Here is a 27686-nt window from a genome sequence, read left to right as displayed (position 1 = left end):
CATCATCGTCCATATTATTACTCTCTGCACTCTCCTGTCCTTTACCTCTTATGCCTGTACTTTCCATATCCATCACGAAAGGTGTAATCTCTCCCCTCACCGGTCTATTCTACTGCCTTCACACTCTCCATGATGCCCATCAACATTCCTCCTTTCACTCTTCTCTGCTCACTCCCTCATTCCTTTCCCTCCCTCTCATCCTGTATTGAGTGACATGGAGGGAGGTGGGAGGAGAACTGTAGCAGTTGAAGGGCTGTTATCTTCCACAGAGGGAAGATGAAGAAATGTATAATTCCTAAAAGAAAATCACCTCTTTAGGTTTGCTCTTTTCTCCTGCAGAGCGTTATGTAAAATGTATTGTTTGGTTCTGTGGTCTGTTTCTCTCGCTCAGATTAAATGAATGAGTGCTTGACTTCTCAAAGCTACTTTTCTCTTTGACCTATTTGAATGATCTTTAAAAAGGGTACATAGTCAGTCTTCTAGACGAAGCGCGCACACTTAACAGAAAATAGCCCTTTACTCACTTTAGGTAACTGTCAATCAAAAACGTTTTAAGAACCATGATTCATTGCAACCAGTGAAGGGGGCTGTGAATGTGGTCAGTGCAGGCATGGAACAGAATTGGCAGAACCACTAGCACTTAGAGGCGTCCAAGTAAAGGTCAGCATCCCTCAGCGCATGGCCGTCATCACTGCATCTCTTCTTTCCAGAGCTGTGTTGTGGTCACATTCTAACAGACACACACTGACCTGTGAGTGGACCTGGGGGCTATTGTCAACTCAAGGAAACAACCGAAGCGATGTGGGAAAATCACAAACAGTCCAATGGCTTCCTGAGATACTTTGTGAGGGTATGGACTAGGGAAGGAAGACCATGAGACGAAAGAGCATTTTCCTTTTCAACAACTGCTGCCACATTGAGGAGAACATTACAGGACATTGTTGCTGTGACGTCAATGAATTGTATGAAGAATGGAAAGTACAAGCACATTGTTGAAAGAGGACCTCACTATGGTTTGACGTCCATGTTGTGGTAGATGGTATTGTGTGATGGTAATTCTACTGAAAGGACAGGGCATGTCCTGTATGGAGCTGTAGGAGGGTTGTTTTCCTGTCCAGTGTCTGGTTGATGTGAATATCCTCCGAGACCCTTTCGACCGTCACTCTTTTGGCCCCTGCTGAACACTTGGACTGACCGCCTGCACCGACTCTCGCCCACACCTGTGTCTAGCAGACTCTTATGTCTAAATACTGCACTATTTAAACACTTGGCCCCCAATCCACCCTTTCCTAAAAAACATGTCAATATTGGACTATAAATTGTGCCTTCCTATATTATACTTATGCTAAAATGTTTTCTATTCTGAGCTATTTACTTCATTCGTATTCTTTTATTTCTCATTGTTGCATTATTGAAGGAACATGCAAGTAAGCATTTAGTTGGATGGTGTATCCCGTACATACGACTAATACAACTGGAAACTTGTTTGTTTTGAGCAACTTGGTAGAGCTGCTGGTACCTGTGGTCAATACTGCCATCTGCTGGTTGTAAAAACGACCAGTTTAGTGAACTGTCTTTTCTGTCGGTAAAGTGGGACTGACATTTGATAAGGGAATCGTATGGTAATGTTCTGGTCACAATTAAACCACACAAATGCCAAAACACTCCAACCACTTGTTTTTTAATAGATTTGTTTTACAAACTAGGGGTGAAGAGAATGCATAGAGTCAGCCACACTTCTAGGAGGCTCGTCAGAGACATGAAAAAATGGAAAAGGAACACACTGTTAGTAATTAATAGACTGGGCGCATACTTCTAAAGGACACACAACCCTACAGGGTCTCTCTCACACCTAAAAAACAGAAGGGCATGATTGATAATCATATGGAACGGACACACACACAATTCAGACATTCAAGGGCAAAGCGAGAACAGATCCATGTGAAGGAACTGTGTACCAAATGTCTCTAGATATAAACACAGAGTAGAAGCACGTACGTGTAGAGCAGGGATCAATAAAAAAATAGAGAGCGCCCAAAGTATTGGGACAGTGACACGTTGTTTTGGCTCTGTATTCCAGCACTTTGGATTTGAAATGATGCAATGACTGAGGTTAAAGTGCAGGCTGTCAGCTTTAATTTGAGAGTATTTTCATGCATATCAGATGAACAGTTTAGAATTTAACACCAGTTTCTGTACATGGTCCCATAAAATTGGGGGACTAAGAGTATTGGGACAAATTCAGATGTGCATCCTAAATGAGTCGTGACTAACGATGACTGAGAGATGCACAAATATCATACCTCCAAGAAACGCTAACCTCTCACCATTACAATAAAAGGGGAGGTTGCATTTTTTGGGGGGGGTATGATATTTGTGCGTCTAACTTTCTCACTCATTATTCACGATTCATTCAAGATTATCCTGAAGTGTTTAGAAATATATTCTATTATTTGTGATAAGTGACTCAAATGGCAATACATTATTTTGTGCCCAATAGAAATTAATGATAATCTGAAACAACCAAAAACAAACAGCAAATGCATCCAACCAATTATAGTCACAAGCGTGATGTAGTCATTGCATGCTATGAATATATTACCAAATACTAAAATGTTTACTACACAAGTGAATTGGTCCCAATACTTTTAGTCCCTCCATTTTAGGGGACCATGTACAAAGTGCTGTAATTTCTAAACGGTTCACCTGATTATGGATGAAAATACCCTTTAATTAAAGCTGACAGTCTGCACTTTAACCTCACAGCCATTGCATAATTTCAAAGTGCTGGAGTACAGCGCCAAAACAACAAATTGTCACTGTCCCAATATTTTGAGCTCTCGGTATATATTATTGTGGAAACTCACTCTGGGTCTCAACTTACTGTTGACAGTTTGAATTTGTACAATACACAAGGTGCAATTTCAAAAATGTTGTTCAGCAGTTTCTCATGTCAGTCACTGACAGTCACTCAATTAGGCCATGTCAGCCAGTGGGGTAAAGTATTTTTACTTATGTCGTTTGAGTATCTGTACTGTACTATTTATATTTTTGACAACTTTTACCCCACTACATTCCTAAAGAAGATAATTTACTTTTTACTCCATACATTTTCCCTGACACCTAAAAGTACTTGTTACATTTTCAATACATAGCAGGACAGGAAAATGGTCCAATTCAAACGGTTATAAAGAGAATATCCCAACTGTCTCTGATCTGAGACTCACTAAACAAAAAATTCTCTGTTTGTAAATGTCAGTGTTGGAGTGTCCAGGCTGTATCACATCCAGCCTTGATTGGGAGTCCCATAGGGCGGCGCACAATTGGCCCAGCGTCATCCGGGTTTGGCCGGGGTAGGCCGTCATTGTAAATAAGAATTTGTTTTTAACTGACTTTCCTAGTTAAATAAAAGGTTAAATAAAAATTAAATGAAAAATCTATGAATAAAAAAGTGTGCTGTCTGGGTTGCTTAATATAAGGAATGTGACATTTATTTTACTTTTGATACTAAAGTATATTTAAAACCAAATACTTTGACTTTTACTCTAGTAGTATTTTACTTGAGTCATTTTCTATTAAGGTATCTTTACTCAGTATGACAAATTGGGTACTTTTTCCACCACTGATGTCAGCAAAAAATGATTAGATTGGTAAATTAGTCTAGCGGCCAGCTATACTTAGTACTTATGGTTGAATTACTGGCCGGCGGCCCCCATTGAATAACAAATTCAGTCTCCCTCAGATGTATTATAAACTGCCAACATTTCTCGCAACTCTGTCAAAATGTGTAGAATTGCAGGAAGTTAGCTATAAAAAATATAATTTCTCTGCCCTACAGCAAAATGAGTAGAATTGCATGAAATTACAGCGCCTTCAGAAAGTATTCACTCCCCTTGACTTGTTTCACAGCCCAAATTTAAAATGGATTCAATTGAGATTTGTCACTGGCCTACACACAATACCCCATAATGTGAAAGCGGAATTATGTTTTTAGAAATGCTTACAAATTAAAAAACGTCCTAAGTCAATACGTATTTAAACCCTTTTATGGCAAGTCTAAATAAGTTAAGGAGTGAACATTAGTGACCGACCGGCTCAAATCGGTCTTATGTAGCAAAATTTGAAATCGTGTTTTTTACATTGGATAAAAGTAGAGACTCAGAGCTACAAAATTCTACATCATACCCTACAGTTGAGGAACAATGGGGAAGTAATTTTGTTTTGGAAGTTGATAAACTTGTTAACTCACTTTTGAGAAAATGGCCTTTGAATGTTTTGGTACCTACTGGAGAGCCCTTTGTCTACACCCATTCAGCATCGTTCACACCTTCTTAAGCTTTAGCCCCACCCATCTTTTTAAGGGTTGATCTGAGCATTCTGTACTAACAGCACCCAAGCTAACTTGCTAGCTACTTCCAGACACAAATGAGAACAGCTCACTGAACATTACTCGCCCTAGCAGAGCTGGTTGGGCTGTTATGTTATCCAGAGCGTTGGTGACTGCAACTATGCTGCCAGATTGTCCATTCATAAATTCAGAGCGTTTCACACACGGAGCGTTCAGAGCGCACACTGGACGCTCTGGCCGAGGAGTAGGGTTGATCCGAACATTCAACGGCACCCAAGCTAAAGTTGGCTAGCTACTTCCAGACAAAAATGAGAACACCCCACTCTGACCACTTTACTTGCCCTAACAGAGCTGGTTAGGCTGTTTTCATGTTATCCAGAGCGTTGGTGACTAACTGTGCAGCTGGCAACAATTTCATTATGCTTTTTTGCAGACGTTTACTGACACAAACCATATGCATCGGGTGTTGAGCGTTTGTTAATTTATCAGTTATTCTGTACTCTGGCACACTCAGATGAGCGTACTGAGAAATCAGAGTAGATGGTCAGACTGAATTTACAAACGCACCCGAAATGGTTACTTGCATAGCGGAGTCTTTTGTTAAGACATGTAGCTAGCTAGGTAAACAAAGAACCATAATCCCAACTCATTATGTTACTACCCTGCATGAATCAAATTTTGCTTAACAAGTCACATAAGTTGCATGGACTCACTGTGTGCGGTGTGTTTTAATTTTTTTTTTTTTGTATAGATGTCGGTACACATACCTGTGAGCAAATGTGGCCCCTCATGATGAGTTCAGATTTAGTGGCCCCCATCAAAGTTGCCCATCCCTGGTGTAGAGTAATACTTCCCAAACCTCTCCTCAGGGTTCACATATTAGTTGGCACAAATCAATTGGTGATAGTTGACTAATTGAATCAGGTGTGCCAGTTTAGGGCTACAACAAATGTGAAAAGTCCAGTGGTCCCTAAGGAGAGAGCTCGGAAACCCTTGGTGTAGTCACTCAGAGGTACAGAAGATTGTTTTGTTTCACCGTTGACCCTCTTTAGAGATGGGGCTTACTACATACAGCCTTAGTTGTTTTAGTGAGGTTGTTAGTTGCTTCTACAGCCTTCATGATTGTCTCAGCCCTGTCACCCAGATCTGTTGGCATGGAGAGTGAAGAGCTGCATTTGAGCAATGCACACATCTCAAAAGAAAACGAGCTACAGTTTATCTAGATATTAATACAACTCCAGTCATTACCGTCTTCATTTTCTGGGTTCCAGAGTGAATATGGAGTAGCAATACAGTCATTTTCTGTTAAGGAACTGTCATGTTATAGACCTAATTCTTATTTCTAGCATTAGTGTGACCTGTGGATATTTGAGTGAATGGCTGCAGTGAAGCTTACATGTGCTGGAAAGGCTCTTTGTGCTCGTATCCTGTGAGCGGGGAAAGGTCAGTAGGTGAGGGTGTCTCTATGGTTACACACAGCTGAATGTAAACAACAGGTAGACAAGATGAACATTGTCATTTTGAAACAGAACTCAAACAAAATAACAGGAAAAACAGCTAAATAAAATGGAGGCGAATTAGGTAGAGAGCAAGCATCTTTTTGTTTTCCATCGAAAAACAGTCCGATTAGAAAACAAACGAGAAAAAAAGATTTCAAAATGAAACATTTTTGAAAATCGGTTTGAAACAGTCTTTCTTCTTCTAACTACACATATACTGCAGAAAGTATGGAGATAGAAACATCGGGTCTCCTTATCGTGTAGCATCACATCTATTCTCACACGCAGACTAAACTGTACAACAACACACCTCCAAAGTGAACACTGGACAGAATGGTCTCATCTGTAACACTTGCTTGGATTCTGAGGCAGAGAAAGAAGAGATGCAATTGTAGGTCAGAGCAGGTCTACAGAAAAGTGCATAAAGAATCACACATTTGTCTAAGGGGGAGAGGAAACCTTGGGGGGTTCAGAGGTTCACCCTGAATTTCCCACAAAACATATAGTTTACGCTCCCATCACTGGGCAGAAAGATTCAACAATGTTACATCTTATGAAGACATTAATATATATACACCATTTAATATCATTATTATACTGAACAAAAATATAAATGCAACATGTAAAGTGTTGGTCCCATGTTTCATGAGCTGAAATAAAAGATCCCAGAAATCTTCAATATGCACAAAAAGCTTATTTCTCTCAAATGTTGTGCACAATTTTGTTTACGTCCCTGTTAGTGAGCATTTCTAATTTGCCAACACAATGCCACAGATGTCTCAAGTTAAGGGAGTGTGCAATTGGCATACTGACTGCAAGAATGTCCACCAGAGGTGTTCAGAGAATTGAATGTTCATTTCTCTAACATAAGCCGCCTCCAACGTCGTTTTAGAGAATTTGGCAGTACGTCCAACCAGCCCTGTGTAACCACACCAGCCCAGGACCTCCACATCCGGCTTCCTCCCCTGCGGGATCGTCTGAGACCAGCCACCCAGACAGCTGATGAAACTGAGGGGTATTAATGCCCTTTTGTGGGGAATCACCCATTCTGATTGGCTGCGCCCTCTGCCCAGTCATGTGTAATCCATAGATTTAGGGCCTAATTTATTTATTTAAATTGACTGATTTCCTTATACGAACTGTAAACTCAGTGAAATTGTAGCGTTTTATATTTTTGTTCAGTATATAAAATTGTTTTAAGTTATTTATTTTCTGTTAATATTTTTCGTTCTTAGTATATTCACAAGGTTGGTGATTGTTTCACTACCATAGAGTCTGGCTTTGACGCGAGATAATGCTCCCATCATCTTTAGTTTGTTATTCCTTGAGTTGGTTAACATTCAAGTAGTTAAAAAGGGCAGATGATTCTGGTCAGTCTGGGTGCTGAGGGAGTGGGTCAGAGGTTCTTACGGTCAACCAACTCACTTTACAGAATGCACACAGAGAAAGTGCTGTCCACACTGACCAGGCCCTACAGTAAAGACTTCTGCATATGTCTTCCAGTAGGAGTCAGTATCAATGTCTACAGTGTTAGTCAGGATGTCAGTCAGGGCTAGCCAGTCTCCTAGGTTAGGTTAGGCCTGTCAGAGTGGACTAGCCCCTGTGTGTGTGTGTGTGTGTGTGTGTGTGTGTGTGTGTGTGTGTTGACCAACTGGGGTGGAGGGGACCAGGCTTCGTCCCACCCAGCACTATGTGTGGTTCTGAATGCCTGCGGTCCAACTGTGGTCTACTGAGATCCAGAAACCAGGGCTGGTCTGACCTTTGCTTCCCCTCATATCATTATTATGCATCTATACAGGTCAGTTGAAGTCATCATGCAAGGCACATACCCTATCCAACACTATCCTCACCTCAAGACCTCCCTGCACTCAACAAGCCTCTACTACCAATTGCCCCCTTGACACACAAACCAGAGAAATGATTAGCATTGTTAGACTCTAAACTAGCTTGAGTGCTCTCCCCGATGTACCTGCTCCAGTAAGCTATGCACTTGTAAAGCTTATTTAGGAGAGACACAATAAGAGGGGGCAAGAAAATGAGAGAGAGCGAGAGAAAGGGCTCCTAAGGACTAATTTTCAATGAGACAGCTTCTTTTTAAACATCTTTAAACCATATCCCCAAAACAAACATTAATTTCCTGTCTACCAACCCCACTTCCTGTGTTGTGCACCGCTGAAAACAACTCCCCATCCCAAAAAACACTGTGCTTTTGGGACAATTTGCTTTAGTTTTCGAAAGACAGGATGGAGGGACTGGAGGTGGGAGATATGACAGTCCCTGGTCCCTCTCCTGTTTCATTTCTCTGGGGTCTCTTCATGCCATCCATCAACGTCGGCCCATCTCTCTCTGGGGTTTCATCTTGGGTCGTAGGTCAAGGGTCAGAGGTTAACCATTCAGCATGTAGACCACTAGCTCGTAGGTGCACATCATGATGGCGGTGTTAGGGATCTGGCGCACCAGGTGGGTGGTGAGGCCGCGGTACAGCGCCCGGTAGCCCTCTTCCTTGGGCACCGTGGTCAGAGTCTGGAAGAAGGAACGGTACTTGGTGCCTTCCTCCCGTAGCCGGGTCCGGATCACTTCTGTAAAGAGGGGAGAGAAGCACGTCCATGTCCTGGTGATTCAAAATAAATACTTTCCCAATACTAGATTCCATACTGGACTTAAATATAATTTACTCTCACAGTAACATGGTCTAAGGTGCACGTGTGGGCTCCCGCGTGGCGCAGTGGTCTAAGACACTGCATCTCAGTGCAGTGCCTGGTTTGAATCCAGGCTGCATCACATCCGGCCGTGATTGGGAGTCCCATAGGGCAACGCACATTTGGCCCAGTGTCGTCCGGGTTTGGCCGGGGTAGGCCGTCATTGTAAATAAGAATTTGTTCTTAACTGACTTGCCTAGTTAAATAAAGGTTAAATCAAATAAAAGGACAACCAATATTAACTACAGGTGCTAACTACTATAAGGACAACAAACACACAACTGACTAGAAACCCCCTATCCTCCACTCAGACCACTCCCACCCTCCTGCTCCCAGAATGCACTGCTCTCACCATGGGGGTAAGCGATGGACGTAGCACAGGTCTTGGAGGTGGCGGCGGCGAGCATCATCCCCACAAAGTCCGAAGCGTCCTTGGACGTCTCCTCCTCCTCATCCATGTGCTGCGCTGCCTTGGCCTCCAGGATGCGCCGCTTGATGCTCTCATAGATGACAAAGTGGATCACAGTCTCCGAGATTCCAGCGTAGGACGCTGACATTCCCCGGTAGAACCCTCGCAGGCCTTCTGTCTGGTACACCCGCCGCAAACACTCAAACGCATTCATGGGCTTCTCCCCGCGGTTCCTATGAAAAGACAGGCGGAATTGGGTTTTACCAATGGTACAGCCTACACGACATCCTAAATCCACCTCTAGCCACTACCGACTCAGACGTGTGTGTTTACCTGGAGTCCAGCTGCATGCGAGTCTTGATGAGCCAGATAGGGTTGGTAGCTGTGATGGCTGTGAACCCTGAGAGGAAGGACAAGAGCTCACATTTAGATACACTTTACTTAATAGACTAAACACCACTAACACTTGGAGTGTTTGTCTACCAAGCTGCAGAACAAAACACTGTTCAAAACGATCAGAAATAGTGGCAGGTTAAATTACCTGTCAACACCACTTCCAAGAGAGAAAGGAGCTCATTAACATACCACAGTATGACAAGGCCAAGGATATCTGTGTTGTGACCGCATGTGTGATGTAACGTGTGTGCATGTTAGTGTGTGTAAAGGTTACACTCCCATAATAATCAGTGTTAGGCTGCTTTTGCCCAGCAGTCTTGACACTGATCTCAGGGTTATTCCTAGCTCCGCATCACATAACTACCATGTACCAATGAGCTCTATGTATCACATATCTCTCTACCAATGGCAAACAGGCGTCTTTTCTCACCTGCCTGTCAACACATCAGCCTCATACCGGGGCCAGTCTATTCCCCTCTCCTGTATCACAGAGAGAAGCCGGTTATGTGGCAAAACTAGTTCTACAGGTAGCAGCACCTCATGGCAGAGCCACTAGAGGGGGTATTTGAGGCGTACATGGGCTAACTAAAAGCAGAGCCGAACTTGACTAGACTGGTGGAAGAACCAAGCCATGCTGCTCAGAGGGATAGGGTGTTAACAGAAATCTGTCAAAAACAGTCTCATGTTGGCTCTAGTTCTCCATTACAGAAACATGCAGTGCTCTTTAAAAGCCCTGCATACCTGACTGACCTCAATTCTAAAGGGTAGAAGCCAGGAGTCTAAGCTACATGACATATTGCATTCCTCTTAGGATCACTGTGTCACTGGACAGAGCGAATGATAATAGGCATGCTAACTTGGGGAAAGAACGGCCATGGGAAACGCTCTGCATTACATTAGGCCTAACAGACTTTGCAGACGGAACGTCAACAATAAATAGACTTTATTCTACTCCCTTGCCTTTGGAAAAAAACATCCTAATAACATGCACAATGAAAGACGCCTTATGTCAGAAACTAGTTTAGCCACTAGGCTAGAGGATTAGGTCATATGGGGAGCTGTCACATGAAACAACAGGCTGAGAGCTGCTGGACAGATATACTGTAGCGTGAGACTAGAATATAGAAACCTAACCCTAGAATAGGAAGGTGAGGTAGGGGACCTCTACAGAACTAGTCAGTCTGCGTTGGACTGGACTTACCACCACTGACCCGGTCAGGTCCAGTCCTCTGGCATATCTGACCAACACAGAAGTGGTCACATCACATGACACTCCAGGTTAGGCTATCATCCAAATGTACTACCTAGAGCTGACTGAATACTCACAGAAAAATGTATGACTGAAAAGTACCAATGAAAAATCTAGAAATAAAACTGAAAAAAAGACTACATGTATAGTGTTAGAATGTGGGTGTGGTTACCTGCCAAGCCAGCAGATACCATGTGGACCTGTGTGGAGTCCGGCTGAAACACTCCATTCAGTCTCTCTTTGGTACTGGAGTACGCAGCAAAATAGATGGCTCTGGAGTAGGACACAGGGTCCAGGGATTAAACAGAGAAAATTATACTTTACCGCACAGGAATCAATATCTTCACCATCCCTGGTGGGGAATCCCTTGTCCTGCCAAGGAACTTATGACAAACAGTAGAAGGCCACAATTAAGAAAATAAAGTATTGAATGTTATGGTTGGGCAACATCTTTACTGCAAAACTAATTAGTCTCTCTCATAACCCACATTATGTAAAGAACAACAGCCTCTTATACATGTAAACCACTAGTCTTCTTCCAGCAGCAGTGTAGCTAATTAATGACACAACATTACCTAACACACTAAACTCTATTGTCCAACTAGCTACTAATGTGACTGAGCTGATTATGAATAAAACCATAAGGACTGGGCTGATAATTAGGGGTGTTACGGTACATGTATTCCTACTGAACAGTTCGGTATGGGGACCTTGGTTCGGTCAACAAGGACTGGGCTGATTATTAGGGGTGTTACGGTACATGTATTCCTACTGAACAGTTCGGTATGGGGACCTTGGTTCGGTCAACAAGGACTGGGCTGATTATTAGGGGTGTAACGGTACATGTATTCCTACTGAACAGTTCGGTATGGGGACCTTGGTTCGGTCAACAAGGACTGGGCTGATTATTAGGGGTGTTACGGTACATGTATTCCTACTGAACAGTTCGGTATGGGGACCTTGGTTCGGTCAACACTTGAACCCGAATGAACACATACATTTAAAACACTAGGCCTATAGGCATTGCCTACGCTGCGTTGTACGCCTTAAGTAAATCTGGTTTAAAAAAACATCAGGTTATTCTGTTAAAACACCTAGAGCCTATGCAAACGTTGGAATCTTAATTTCCGCATTTCAAACAGTCTTTTTTTCAGGTGGTGGGGTGGAGAAACCAGACGGATTCTCCATCATTGTTTAAATCTCCAGTTTGGGAAAATGTTGGTTTCCCAGTAGATTACAATGACAATTGACAGAGTTATGGATAAAACGTTAACAGTAAGTCGCTACTGCTGAATGAGAATAACATATGCAGCTGCTAACACCTCAAACATGTTGACACATTTACGCCAACGTCAGCCCAGTATTCCTACCACCGGAGCAATCATATACCATAATGACAAAGCAAAAACATGTTTATAGACATTTTTGCAAATGTATTAAAAATAAACAGAAATGTCACATTTACATACGTATTCAGACCCTTTACTCAGTACTTTGTTGAAAAACCTTGGCTAGACACTACAGACTCGAGTCTTCTTGGGTATGACGCTAGAAGCTTGGCACACCTGTATTTGGGGAGTTTCTCCCATTCTTCTCTGCAGATCTTCTCAAGCTCGGTCAGGTTGGATGGGGAGTGTCGCTGCACAGCTATTTTCAGGTCTCTCCAGAGATGTTCAGGACATTGAGACTTGTCCCAAAGCCACTCCTGCGTTGTCTTGGCTGTGTGCTTAGGATAGTTGTCCTGTTGGAAGGTGAACCAGGACCCCAGTCTGAGAACCTGAGCAGGTTTTCATCAAGGATCTCTGTACTTTGCCTCAATTCTGACTAGCCTCCCAGTCCGTGCCACTGAAAAACATCCCCAAAGCATGATGCCGCCACCACGCTTCACCATAGGGATGGTCCTCCAGACGTGACGCTTGGTATTCAGGCCAGACAGTTCAATCTTGGTTTCATCAGACCAGAGAGTCTTGTTTCTCATGGTTTGAGAGTCTTTAGGTGCCTTTTGGCTAACTCCAAGCGGGTTGTCATGTGCCTTTTCCTGAAGAGTGGCTTCCGTCTGGCCACTCCACCATAAAGGCCTGATTGGTGGAGTGCTGCTTGTCCTTTTGGAAGGTTCTCCCATCGCCACAGAGGAACTCTGGAGCTCTGTCAGAGTGACCATCAGGATCTTTGTCACCTCCCTGACCAAGGCCCTTCTCCCCCAACTGCCCAGTTTGGCCGGGCGGCCAGCTCTGGGAAGAGTCTTAGTGGTTCCAAACGTCTTCCAATTAAGAATGATTGAGGCCACTGGGTTCTTGGGGACCTTCAATGCCGCAGACATTTTTTGGTACCTTTCCCCAGATCTGTGTCTCGACACAATCCTGTCTCGGAGCTCTACAGACAATTCCTTCAACCTCATGGCTTGATTTTTGCTGACATGCACTGTCGACTGTGGGACCTTATATAGACAGGTGTGTGCCTTTCCAAATCATGTCCAATCATTTGAATTTACCACAGGTGGACTCCAAGTTGTAGAAGCATCTCAAGGATGCTCAATGGAAACAGGATGCTCTCGAGCTCAATTTCGGGTCTGATAGCAAAGGGCCTGAATCCTTATGTAAATAAAGGTATCGGTTTTTCTTATTTTATACAAATGCAAAAAAATAAGAAAAAAAAGTCATTATTGGGTATTGTGTGTTGATTGCTGAGGATTATTTCACCAATTTTAGAATAAGTCTAACGTAACAAAGTGGAAAAAGTCAAGGGGTCTGAATACTGTATGTTTATAGCCGCGGATATGCACCCATTCTCGGTGGTTGAGAAGAATATTAGGTTTCAGCACCTCGTGAAAGTGCTCGAGCCACGTTACGAACTTTGCCCTTTCAAAGGGTAGTACCCGCTCTATATAAGCTAGAGCAAAAGTTGACAACGAATTGGCCAATGCACCCGTGTTGCACTTGGACCTCCAGGGCTACAAAGAGCTACTTAACAGTGACAGCCCATCACATTAGCAGGTAGCCAAGTGGTTAGAACGTTGGGCCAGTAACTAAAAGGTTGCTAGATCAAATTCCAGAGCTGACAATGTAAAAATCTATCGTTCTGTTCCTAGGCCATCATTGTAAATAAGAATTTGTTCTTAACTGACTTGCCCAGTTAAAAAAGAATAGTAAATTAAAAATTTCAATTAACCCAAGAGTGAGAAATGAAAAGTACATGCTACAGACACGCCCCCTTTGAGTCACACAAGTGCCCATATCTCTCTGTGAGAAAACAAAACATAGCTGACATTGTATAGGCCTATGTTTACATATTGATTTCACACATAGTGATTTATTTCAGTGTTGTTGATGAGTAATCGTGTTTTCATTTAAGAAAATAGTGTTGTTATTCCTGATTGTGCCGTCATCAGGCATTTTACGACTCATGATCATATATGGAGTCAGGAATACCAACACTTTGTATTAACGTTTTGGCCAACCCAACAAAATTCACATGGAACTGTGAATTGTCATTGAAAGCATGGCTGCATTCCAAACACTTTAAAGACACACCCTATCCCCTCAGCCCTCAAATTAAGTGGACACTTCTGATGATGTCTGACGAGTATACACTTGCATGGCAAGGAGTGAGGGAGGAATGACTTAAAATGGACTGCCCTTGCCCGGAAAATCATCACTCATTCATCCCGCGATGATTGTGTTTTCAGCCACCGGTGGGTGCTTTATATGCGCTACAGTTAATTATGATTGCATGTCTACTTATATTAGATATATCATTATTAATATACGCATACAGTATGATAGCTAGCTAATTAAATTCATTAATTAATTATCTAACTAACGTTAGTCTGCCTAGCTGAAACTTCTGAAGAAGGAAAATGTTTTATTTCTACAATTTCCAAAAGCTAACCAAACAAAAACATTATTACTTTTACGAGACGTGTTTGTGCCGTCATGTGCATTAGTATCACAATTTCTAACCTTTTTACATTAGTTTGTACTTACACTTGTATGTTAACGTACCGATATTGATGTTGAGGTTTTAAGTTTCGGCTGACTTTTCTTAGCGGATGTACAATCATCGCAAATTGAATTATGGGGCGTTTCAGGCCCCAAAGTGAACATAATTGTACACTCGCAAAAACAAGAGCTTAGGGACTTCCCTTGTTTGGCTAATCGTTTGGACCGACGTACAAGATGGTGACGGGGATTCCCCTAAGGGCATAAGGCGAGGATAAGTGGACAAGGGTGTGTATTTTATGAGTTTGAAACGCAGTCTAAGAAGCGGTAGAGTTATTCTATGGGCACTATTTTTAGGCTTCTCGTTTTTAAGTTTTGTTTTTGCATCTTTTACTTTCGGTTTTGTACACTAGCTTCCAAGAGCTGAAAAATACAATATTTTTGGCTATAGAAAATATATTTCACAGCAGTTTAGATGGTACAATGATTCTCTACAATATACTTGCTTGTTTTGTCACAAACTGAAATTAGGCAAACTATTAGAATTTTATCAACCAGGAAATGGCTGAGCAATTTCTGCATAGTGCATCTTTAAATATAGTTACTGTTGGCATTTCATTTTCCCCCTGTAACAAAACTGCAATATGTAACGAACCATGGATTTGGTGAACCATTACACCCATACTAATTAAGAATAAAGCCAACGGCAATAGCGACTGGGCTGAGTGTTTCAGTTTAAATAGGCATTATTGGACAAAACACACAGTGCTAAAGGGAGTAGGTTTGCACAATTCTGGTATATATATTTTTTATTTTAAATCATTTTAAATCATCCTCCAACCAGAAGTACTGGTTGGAGGATTCCAGATTTCCTGCTTATCCCCTCCTGGTACTAGGAAACTTCCAACCAGGATTCATGAAAAACCTAGGAATTTTGCAACCATAAAATAAATACATTCAGAAGTACTAGGCCTAATCTCTTAGTCTATTTTCAACAATTAGCTACCTGTAGGTCTAGAAGCACATTTTCAAAGTGACAAAGTTTGTGCCTAGCCAGTGCCAGGCTGTTTCTGCTTCTTCAGTGAATTTGTCATTGTCTCACCGTGTTTGGGTAGGCAGAGATGTAGCATTGTTGACCGCAGAGACGGTGAGTCAGGCAAACTACAGGTAGTTTATACCTTCATCCATCGTACATGTTATGTCAAACTTGCCCTGAGCAACAACAAAAATCTAAAAACACTTCAGAACTGACCACTAAAAGCTTCTCAGTCACAGTGTGTGGTGTGTGTGTGTTTAGCCTAGGCTATATATTTTGTGTTGTGTCAGAGGTCCAGGTGGTTCGACCCTGGGAGAGATCTGCATCAGCATCTACCTTGACAGTGTCAACAAAGCACTCTGAACACGCTTAGCACAAGCTGTTGTTAGACTTAGCATTAGCTAGCGTCTACCATTAACTATTAGCTAGAGTCTGCCATTAGCTACCACTTAGACTCATCATCATCAGTGGGCCAGGGGATAATTAGCATTTGTAGCAATTTAGCATTTAATATTTTCGCTCCCAGTCCTACAGATGGTTAGCTAACTGGCTGGCTAGAGTACAGTGCTACTCAGAGCCCTGATCATGGCAGCTTTCATCGGCTTATCTCTCTCATCCAGAAACCCTCATTTATCCTCCACGACTGACAGTGTTATGTAACAGCATTAAACCTGTGGGATGGACAGCCTGGTGCTGAGCATTAGTGCTGTTTGTCCAGTCTAAAAAAATAACCAGGAGTAAGATAATCACTGTGATAGTGATGGATTCACAACTCCTCTCTGTAAAAGCACCATTGTAAGATGTAAAATGGATCCCCGTCAACTTGATGACCCCAAACACTATAGTGACACAGTAACATCCCAGAACCTTTTGACTCTATAAACAACGTGACCCCTTAGACATTCCCACAACTGAGAACTCAAAGAGAGTGCAGTTGACCGCCAGTGGGTCAATGTCAGATAATGTTAATAGTAGCTCCTTCCACATAGTCTAGGCTAGATTAGGGTTGTAAAGGGAGGGTATATTACAGGAAACGTTTGACATTTACCAGTCAACTACCAGATTTTTGGTATCTATCAAGGATTTTAAGTAATATATCAAGATATGTAGCTGCTCTTTTGGGTAACTTAGATAATCACAGGTGTCTAATAGTCTCTGGTCCTCTGTGTGGCCTTAACATGTAAAATAGATGAACAAATTTAAATTAGATTTTAAAATAAACAAAATGAATTGAAAAAGTTGTCAAATATTATTCTATATATAAACTTTGAATACCATTGGTGTTTAAAGGTAGACTCAGCGATATGATGTAGATGCAGAAAGTAGAACAGGATAGTGGGTCAATTTAAGCAACAGCTAAGAGCGTTGAAGCATGAGGCTCAACTTCTCTGCTGTTTTGGTGCCCTGGCTACCATGCTGTGAACAGCGTGAAGCGAACCCATGCACAGATACCGTGTGTGACAGCGAAGTATTGTATCTTGCTCATCTCAATATCTCCGGTGCTGCTTGTGGCAACGTCATTTTACTGAGTCTACCTTTAATATGAGGGTTTCAACACGTGTGTGTGTGTATACAGTGCATTAGGAAAGTATTCAGAACCCTTCTCTTTTTCCACATTTTGTTACGTTACAGCCTTATCCTAAACTGTATTAAATACATTTTTGTTCTCAATCTACACAAAATATCCCATAATGACAAAGCGAAAACAGGGTTACAAATTTGACATTTATAAAACATATTTTATTTACATAAGTAATCAGGCCCTTTGCTATGAGATTAGAAATTGAGCTCAGGTGCATCCTGTTTCCACTGAGCATCCTTGACATGTTTAAAAAAACTTTACTGGAATCCACCTGTGGTAAATTCAATTGATTGGACATGATTTGGAAAGGCACACCTGTCTATATAAAAGGTCCCACAGTTGACAGTGCATATCAGAGAAGAAACCAAGCCAAGGTGGAAGGAATTTTCCATAAAGTGCCGAGACAGGATTCTGTCCAGGCACAGATCTGGGGAAGGGTACCAAAAAAAACAATAGCATTGAAGGTTTCCAAGAACACAGTGGCATCAAACATTCTTAAATCGAACTGAGAAAAAGGGGGAGAAGGGCCTTGGTAAGGGAGGTGACCAAGAACCCAATAGTCACTCTGACAGAACTCCAGAGTTCATCTGTGGAGATGGGAGAACCATCACTGCAGCACTCCACTAAATCAGGTTTTTATGGTAGAGTGGCCAGACAGAAGCCACTCCTCAGTAAAAGGCACATGACAGTCTGATTGGAGTTTGCCAAAGGGCAGCTAAAGCCTCTCAGACCATGAGAAACAAGATTCTCCTGTCTGATGAAACCAAGATTCAACTCTTTGGACTGAATGCCAAGCGTCACGTCTGGAGGAAACCTGGCACCATCCCAACGGTGAAGCATGGTGGTGGCAGCATCATGCTGTGGGGATGTTTTTCAGCGGCATGGACTGGGAGACTAGTCAGGATCGAGGGAAAGATGAACAGACCAAAGTACAGAGAGATCCTGGATGAAAACCTGCTCCAGAGTGATCAGGACCTCAGACTGGGGCAAAGGTTCACCTTCTAACAGGACAACAACCCTAAGCACACAGCCAAGACAATACAGGAGTGGCTTCGGGACAAGTCTCTGAATGTCCTTAAGTGACCCAGCCAGAGCCCGGACTTGAACCCAATCAAACATCTCTGAAGAGAAAATACAGTGGCCTGTGAAAATATTCACCCCCTTGGCATTTTTCCTATTTTGTTGCCTTACAAACTGGAAATGAAATAGATTTTTGGGGGGGTTTGTATCATTTGATTTACACAACATGCCTACGACTTTGAAGAAGCTAAATATTTGTTATTGTGAAACAAACAAGACAAAAAAACGAAAAATTGAGCGTGCATAACTATTCACCCCCCAAAGTCAATACTTTATAGAGCCACCTTTTGCAGCAATTACAGCTGCAAGTCTCTTGGGGTATGTCTCTATAAGCTTGGCACATCTAGCCACTGCAATTTTTGCCCATTCTTCAAGGCAAAACTGCTCCAGCTCCTTCAAGTTGGATGGGTTCTGCTGGAGTACAGCAATCTTTAAGTCTTTAATTCAATTGGATTGAGGTCTGGGTTTTGACTAGGCCATTCCAAGACATTTAAATGTTTCCCCTTAAACCACTCGAGTGTTGCTATAACAGTATGCTTAGGCTCATTATCCTGCTGGAAGGTGAACCTCTGTCCCAGTCTCAAATCTCTGGAAGACTGAAACAGATTTCCCTTGTGAATTTCCCTGTATTTAGTGCCATCCATCATTCCTTCAATTCTGACCAGTTTCCCAGTCCCTGCCAATGAAAAACATCCCCACAGCATGATGCTGCCACCACCATGCTTCACTGTGGGGATGTTGTTCTCGGGGTGATGAGATGTGTTGTGTTTGCGCCAGACATAGCATTTTCCTTGATGGCCAAAAAGCTCAATTGTAGTCTCATCTGACCAGAGTACCTTCTTCCATATGTTTGGGGAGTCTCCCACATGCCTTTTGGTGAAACCAAACATGTTTGCTTATATTTTCTGGCCACTCTTCCATAAAGCCCAGCTCTGTGGAGTGTAAGGCTTAAAGTGGTCCTTTGGACAATAACTCCAATCTCCGCTGTGGAGCTTTGTAGCTCCTTCAGGGTTATCTTTGGTCTCTTTGTTGCCTCTGATTAATGCCCTCCTTGCCTGGTCTGTGAGTTTTGGTGGGCGGCACTCTTGGCAGGTTTGTTTTGGTGCCATATTCTTTCAAATTTTTATAAAAGATTTCATGGTGGGTGCTCCGTGGGATGTTCAAAGGTTTGGATAATTTTTTTAATAACCCAACCCTGATCTGTACTTCTCCACAACTTTGTCCCTGACCTGTTTGGAGCACTCCCGTCTTCATGGTGCTGCTTGCTTGGTGGTGCCCCTTGCTTAGTGGTGTTGCAGACTCTGGGGCCTTTCAGAACAGGTGTATATACACTGAGATCATGTCACAGATCATGTGACACTTAGTTTGCACAAAGGTGGACTTGAATTAACTAATTATGAGACTTCTGAAGGTAGTTGTTTGCACCAGATCTTATTTAGGGGGTGAATACATATGCACACACCACTTTTCCATTTATTTTTTTAAACAAGTAATTATTTTAATTTAATTTCACCAATTTGGACTATTTTGTGTGTCCATTACATGAAATCCAAATAAAAATCAATTTAAATTACAGGTTGTAATGCAACAAAATAGGAAAAACGCCAAGGGGGATGAATACTTTTGCATGGCACTGTAGCTGTGCAGCGACGCTCCCCATCCAACCTGACAGCTCTTGAGAGGATCTGCAGAGAAGAATGGGAGAAACTCCCCAAATACAGGTGTGTCAAGCTTGTAGAGTCATACCCAACAAGACTTGAGGGTGTAATCACTGCCAAAAGGTGCTTCAGCAAAGTACTGAGTAAAGGGTCTGAAAACTTATGTAAATGTAATATATATATATATATATATATATTGTTTTTATAAACAATCTAATCAATTTAATAACAAGGCTGTAACGTAACAAAATGAGAAATGTCAACGGGTCTGAATACTTTCCAAATGCACTGTAGACATGAAAAGACTGCTGCTCTGTTTTTACCTCTGCTGCATCACAACATGAGCTTGAGACTCAGACTTTGAACTATGACTAGGAACAGAATATAATGGAACCATTTTTATCATTAAAATAACTGTCCAGTGTTTCTAGATTTCTGTGAAATATGACCTATAATGAATTATAAAACTGGTTGTTTGGATCCTGGATGCTGATTGGACGAGCAGCGTTCCAAACCGTGCTGTATTGGCTGTCACAGAAACACCTACGCCCGCTAACAATTCCATCTGAGAATTTGCCCTGCACCTCCATAAGAATTCTTGTTGCTGTCTGAATTTATGCATTTACTTCAACTCGCACATCATTTCCTCTTGCATGTAGTTTGGTATGGCGGGGGTTAATATAAGCCTTGCCTGTCTGACATCGGAAACAATGTTTAACTGTTGGATTTTGATCTCTGTAGTAGCATACATAGATTGAACAGTGCCCAGATGAAAGGAGACAACTTTTTCCTGAGCCAGTCAAAATCACACATCAACGTCATTATCACCAGTAAACGCCAATAGAAAATAAGCTCAAACAAACAAAAATGCAGCTAGTGTACTGTCATTCCAGGTTCAATGTTTATGTTTGATGTGACTGAGTTAGCTAGCTAGCAAGCGACAAGTACATTATCCAGCCTGCATAGCAACCATTGTGTTTTGCGTAGCAACTATGCAAAAGGAATTAATTATTGGGTCTCATCTGTAGCAACATGACCAAAATAAATAACAAGATTTTTGTCCGGACTATATCTTCTGGAGGAAGAATTAAATTGTATGAATTGACTTATCAAAATAACGTTGTAATAAAAATACATAATTCATTGTTATTTTAATATGCTGGTAACAGTTTTAGAAAAGCAGTAAGGCAGTGCTATATCATCGCGTCGGGCCCACAACGCCATTTACCTGTGACTGTATTCATGAGACAGCACTGCCGCTTATCCTTATTGTTTCATTAAAATAGGAGTTAAATCATGTTCCTAGAATTTCCTACTCTTTGAAATGTGTAGGTGTGTCTAAAAAGCACAATTTTGCAAAAAACATAAAAAATGACAACTGTGTGTGTACTTTAGTGTTTTTATACTTGGGATAGCGCCTTTCAACATTAAAAGTTCAAAGGGACGTCTTAAATTATGTCAAAAAGCTACTTCTGTGTTGGTATGGTGTGGGCGTATACCGGTCATTAAAAATATCCATGCGAATAGAGTGCTGATTGGCCAACTCAGCCAATGAGCCAACATGACATGCTATATAAGGAAATAGCATTTTTGAAACGGTCTGTTTGAGATGGGGCTTTTGAAGTGTTTTTTCTCCAATTTATGTTTGGCCACAAATACGAGTATAGTAAACAACAATATTTCGGTATATGAACTTTTAAAAGTAAGATCTTCACTGGACAGTTACTTTAATCACTTTTGGGGCCATTGGAATGAGATATGATTTGGCTCAGCTCCGTTTCCATTCAATCGGCGACAGATTTACATGTGAATATTCTAAAATCTGTATAAAACAACTTTCCCACCAGAGATGTTTCCATCAAACGGACTTTTTGCAGATAAAAAGCTGTGCGTGATGACAGTGCAGATAAAAATTACTTTTACCCTTAAATTCCCATGTACATGAAAAATACAAGTTAAATGGGTTTCCATCGCATTTGCAACTTTACTGATGGTTTTGTCACAAAAACGGTTGCGCTATATAGCAAATGTGTCCACGCTAGTCTTGGCACATGCGATCTAGCCAACAGCTCGCAGATACAGTGCGGGTAGGCTACCTACATTATTAGATTATTATGGATAAGAGCAATATTCTTTGTATTTGTCAAACAGCAGCCATGCATCGATAATCATGTCACCAGAATAAGACCCTCAATATTTATTGGGAAGGAGCATCAAGCTCATCACCATCCACTTTCACCATCCTGTGAAGAACATCTTATTTCATCTGTAGCCTAATAAACTGCATGCTTCCCGAGTCGTAGTGGGAGGACCACACAACATATCATCACGACTCCAAGTTTACTTCAAAATTATGGTTATTATATCAATATTTGCACATAATGGCGTTTCCACCACCATTTCTCGCATAATCCATTTTACCGACACAAAAAGATCCCATCATGTTGAATGAACAAATTGTCTGTCTGCATTTATAAACTTGTACCGGTATTTAATGTTTCCATCAGCCCAGTTGACTTGTTTCATGCGACAGGTAATTAATCTGCATGAAACAGTTAGATGGAAATGTGGTTGGTGATATTGTTTATCCTGAAATATGAAATTATCATACAGTACTACAATTTCATTAAACTACTTTTTTTTGGTAATGTTAGGTGCTTACCTGGAGGGGGCCACACCCACTAGATTAGGCCCCAGGCCCCTGAACAGAGAGCGTGCTCCTTCTTTCTCAAGAATCAACCTGAAGACAAAAACAGAATTCCCTTACCCACCACTCACAAATATTCACATTCTATTCACCGAAACTTCAGTGGAGTTCATAACAATTAACTAGGAATAGGGTCTGCCGAAAGACTTGCGACAACAACTTGTAGAGAGAAAAACATAATGTATGATAGGATAGGAGTGATAGGATATATCCTGCTGCTGGGGTAGGCTACAGATCCCCAGACAGCCCTTTTCCTGAACGTAGGAGAGAGGGGCGCTCTAGGAGTTGGATTTTAGTCCACATGGCTCTGCCTGCCAAGGAGACATGAGCCAGAGCAAACAACAACAACATGGGGTTTTGTGTGGAGGGAGGGATCCAGCAGCCAAACCCCACGAGGGGATACGGGGTAAAGCAGAGGGCGTGTAAACACCCAAAATAGACCACCTAATTTTTACTCTCTGGTTTCTTGAGACTTCTACGCGTTAGAACTGTTTACTGTGAAGTTTCATGTGCAAAGCTAGAGGGCAATGACGGTAATAAATCCAAAACAATCTAAACCAATAACACAAGCATAAAGTATAGTATTTGTAGTGTTTGATGGTTAACAATAGACATCCCTAGACATTGAAATAAAAGCCTACACCTGTTTGATCTTGCGAGCTGATAGACTGTATGTTAGTATGACAATGCTAGTAAATCAAGTTGTGCAGGTAGAACATAATACCCACTTGAGGCAGTGCAGGGGTCCTGGAGGGGACATGCGTGCTACGCTGGGCCCATTGACGGTACTGAGCTGCACCCCAGACATGTAGAGTGTGATGTGGGATGACTGTAGTCTGGTCTTCACCACCTCCAGGGGACAGGTCAGGATGGCTCCTACCGTTCCCCCACACCTAGAGGAGAGCAGAGAGAGAACAGAGAGATGGGAAAGGGTAGAGAGAGCATGCGTGTCAGAGCAAACAACCCACACAAACTGATGGAACAGCTACGAGGACAGACGTAGAATTGTGTGCTTTTTTGAGGTGGCAGCAAATATTGCTCAACTGCTTGAGAAAAGCAGCAGACAAACTGTCTGTCTGGAAGGTGCTTATTCCATTACAGAAATACACGGTGGATGGAATCCAGAGACTAGGGGAGGCTTGTGGATCCGTGTGGAGACTAGGGGAGGCTTGTGGATCCGTGTAGAGACTAGGGGAGGCTTGTGGATCCGCGTGGAGACTAGGGGAGGCTTGGCGAGTCAGCACAGTAATGCCCTTCATCTGAGGACAACTGTTCTCGGCTGGAAAGAATAAATGCAATAACAAATACTTTGTGCCAGTACCTTTCACACACCTAATTTGACCTAACACTTTCCAAAAGCACACAAATGACCAGGCTACCATTGACTGTGAGTCTGAGCTTCTTTATAGGAACTCATGAATACAACAACACGGTTTTGAATGCAATGGGAGCAGGATGATTTGAAAGAAGTAGACTAAGTTCTACGAGTCCTTTGGGGGACATATGGCGAGTAGAAAGTATGTGTTTATAACCTAGCCCCGAGCAATTGCCCTGTGTTGTATTGTAAACTATGAAAAGACACCGATAAGAGTGTGAATGACAAGACAGTGAGGGAATGTTTTCAGCCAAACCTGAGTAGATTACAGCTACAGGCCTAACTCTGTTGGTATGATGGTTGATCATTAAACCATACTTCTATTGAGGCAGATACAGAGGGAGACGGCCACAGTAAACAGAGGTGGAACTGAGGGAAGCCGACATACACACCTGGCACATGTGGACTGCGATAGAGCAGCCGTTTTCTTTTATAAAAACATAATTGTATTTCAGCACCCAAAGAACAACCCGCATTTACACAGGACAAATACAGCACCCCAATAATAGTACTGTGTAAATGACATTGTACTGTGTAAATGCAGGCTATTCTTTGGGTGCTGAAATACGTTTTCTTTTATAAAAACATAATTGTATGTGATGTCGGGACCTCCAGCCCTGTTGATTAGGCTACTACCGATAACAATTCTGGAAGGAATATGGAGGTACACTAATGTATTGATGTCAAGTCACTCTCATACCACATACAGTAGGGGTCTTCCAACCCTCCCTGACATATTACACAACTGGTTGTCTGAGCTGAAATTGGCCATGTGCCTTCGTTTACAAGCATTCAGGAGCTCTCTTGCTCTCTATTCATCCATCTCTGTCTTTTGCCATGAGTCTGTGAGCAACATATGCAGGAATGCTTCTTGCCCTGAAGCCTCAAGCTCCGCATGCGCCTTCACAAACTACAGTGAACCAGCTGAAACGTGAGTCCTGAAGTCTTCAACAATCTTTAAAACACCCCATCTGTTGCATCACGCAATTGTCCATATGAATGTGCATAGTAAGAGTCTATATAACAAATCAAGTCCTCATCTAGCCCTTGGTCTTGACTCAGTTTCATTACAATACACATACGAGTCATTGAACAAAGGAGTCTTCTGTATGAGGAAGTTTTGTTAAAAGCCCCGACTCTCAGTCTGAACATTAACAAGCATCTTGTAGTACAGTTTTGGAAGCATAAGGACCTTATCTTTCATATCAGGAAGATTTTTTTCCCTTCTAAAAACAAAATGTTAAATTGATACACACCTATATAGGGTTAGTGTTCCCACACTGCCATATCTCAAATGTTCCAGCCATGTTTACTGAAAACAGAGGGACCACCTGTGCTAATTAGCTATCAGGCATGCTCCAGACACATGGGTGTAATGAAAGAAGGCCGGTTAAAACAGGGTACAGTAAGTGTTTTTTTGCATTTATTAAATTATTTTGATATTATATGAAAGAAGAGGGCTTTATGTTTCTAGAACCGTGTGGTAATGTCGAATCGATTCACGTTTCGGTGGAATATTTGGCTGCCAGAGCCAGTCTACCTCTGAAAATAGCATACCTTGGACCATAAGGAGTAACGGTAACATTAGGCTCTTTACGAGCACATCTTGGGCTAGCTCGCTACAATGTCACACCGACACAGTGTGAGCATCATTACTATTTATTTACCATTACAACTTCGGGCTGCGTAGCTAGAATGGTTTAATCGGAGAAGAGTTTCCCCATCGGCTGTGGCAGATCAGGTAATTTATAGCTGACCATGGTATGACCTTGGAGGGCATTTGTTTTGGTTCTGACGCCGCATCTTGATCAGATGCCTTTGAGAGAAACCCCTTATACCTCCGTGAGAGAAACCGGATAGTTTACGGCTTACCACAATGTTAGACCTTCTTTCTTTAGTTGCACGATTAGCTCAATAGTTTGATAGTAAAGGATAATAGGCAATGTTAACATTAGCTAACGTCAGAATATGTGAAATAAGGTCAAAACAATGGCATCCGAGCGCACGTGCTAAAACAAGTGCAACAGCGTGGGTTATGGCTAAAAGTCGGACAATGGTAATAACAAAACTCGTATACAATTGAAGAGCAGGCAATGTTGTGTGGGTGAAAAACTTCTACATGGCACCGGAAAATAGATTTCCCTACCAAAACCAGACAGCGTCAGCTATGTCATTGAATTCAGCTAGCTAATGTTAGCTAGCAAAACAGCTGCTGCAGGCACATCATCATGGATACGTCTAGACTAGCAGCATCTAACGTGGTAGCCAACTAGATGTTTTACATATAAAATACATCTTTGCATTTTATATAGCTTGCTAGCTAGTTTCGTCTTCCATTCAATGATGGTAACTAACGTTACACTGGACTGTATGACTAGCTAGCGATTAACTATGATACTCACCCTCCAGCAAACAGATGAACTAGGGTATCTCTCTGACTCATTCTGTCTCATATTCCCAGGACCCGGACGCAGGGCACCACTTTGGGTTAGGAGACAAGGGGGGCTGACGACAATGAATGGGTAACTTATTGATCACTAGTCCAATGCGCCGTGTTGTGGTGGAGGTCAGTTGCTAGCAAAAGCGAGTATATGTAACGCGTTAGCTACAGTAGCTAGCTTTCCAGGCTAACCGTTGCCTTCCCCTGACTGAAAACTTCGCGGTCACGACAGTGACTTTGCGTCTCTTCCGTGTTAACAGGGATACTATTTTGCCATAGTGGATGTATTTTTCTAGTGAATGAATCCAATTCGTTGTGATATACTTATACCCCGACACACCTTCAGCCTGACTCTTACATTGCTCTCCTTCACCCCTTGCCTCACAGAATGCTACAGCGACAGGTCAGAATGTTTATCGTCGAATGGGAAGGCGCAAAACAAAGGCTGTGATTGGCGGATGTGTACCAGTACATTATTTAATCCCGCCCCATCACTACTTTTTCACGTGATCAGGCATTGAATGGAAGCGTGCTCGTGCTTTGCTACGACAAGCTTCAAATCAACCAAATAAAAATTGTATTGGTCGCGTACACATACACTATATAAACAAAAGTATGTGGACACACCTTCAAAATAGTGTATTCGGCCTTTTCTGCCACACCCGTTGCTGACACATGTATAAAATCGAGCACACAAGCCATGCAATTTCCATAGACAAACATTGGCAGTAGAATGGCATTTCTGAAGAGCTCCGTGACTTTAAACTTGGCACCGTTCCACAGGTCAGTTTTAAACCCTGCAAGAGCTTCCCAAAAGTGCTGTGTGAACATCTTGGAGCGACGTCTAGGAGAAGCAACGGCTCAGCCGAGAAGTAGTAGACCACACAAGCTCACAGAACTGGGCCGTCGAGTGCTGAAACGTGTAGCAAATCGTCTGTCCTCGGTTGTAACACTCACTACCGAGTTTCAAACTGCCTCTAGAAGCAACGTCATGACAATAACTGTTAGTCAGGAGCCTCATGGGTTTCTATAGCCGAGCAGCCGCACACAAATCCCCGCAGCAATGTCCGAAGTGGAAAGTCTTCCCAGAAAGGTGGACCAACTCAATATTAATACTCATGATTTTTATAATGAGATGTTCAACGAGCAGGTGTCCACATACTTTTGGTCGTGTAGTGTATTTTGCAAATGTTATCGCAGGTGCAGCGAAATTCTTATGTTATTAGCTTTAACATTTCAGCGTACCTAACAATACATTTACATTACATTA

The 27686-nt window shown here is 42.1% G+C and overlaps 1 protein-coding gene across 1 annotated transcript; it reads right to left on the bottom strand.

Moving 5' to 3' along the window:
• Positions 1-1662: 1662 nt before the first annotated feature.
• Positions 1663-26832, bottom strand: LOC106613130 (solute carrier family 25 member 36-A). The gene is made up of 7 exons (XM_014215088.3): positions 26379-26832; positions 23330-23494; positions 22557-22634; positions 10773-10873; positions 9289-9355; positions 8899-9188; positions 1663-8426 (listed from the first exon to the last, which is right to left on the bottom strand). Exons 1-7 carry the CDS (start codon positions 26417-26419, stop codon positions 8233-8235), a joined length of 936 nt encoding a protein of 311 aa, XP_014070563.1. The 5' UTR covers positions 26420-26832; the 3' UTR covers positions 1663-8232.
• Between the last annotated feature and the right edge of the window lie 854 nt (positions 26833-27686).

Source organism: Salmo salar, chromosome 09 (assembly GCF_965601325.2).
Source record: "Salmo salar chromosome 09, fSalSal1, whole genome shotgun sequence".
NCBI classification, from domain to species: Eukaryota; Metazoa; Chordata; class Actinopteri; order Salmoniformes; family Salmonidae; genus Salmo; species Salmo salar.
Note: the sequence above shows the minus strand (reverse complement) of the source record. Positions and strands in the feature narration are given on the sequence as shown.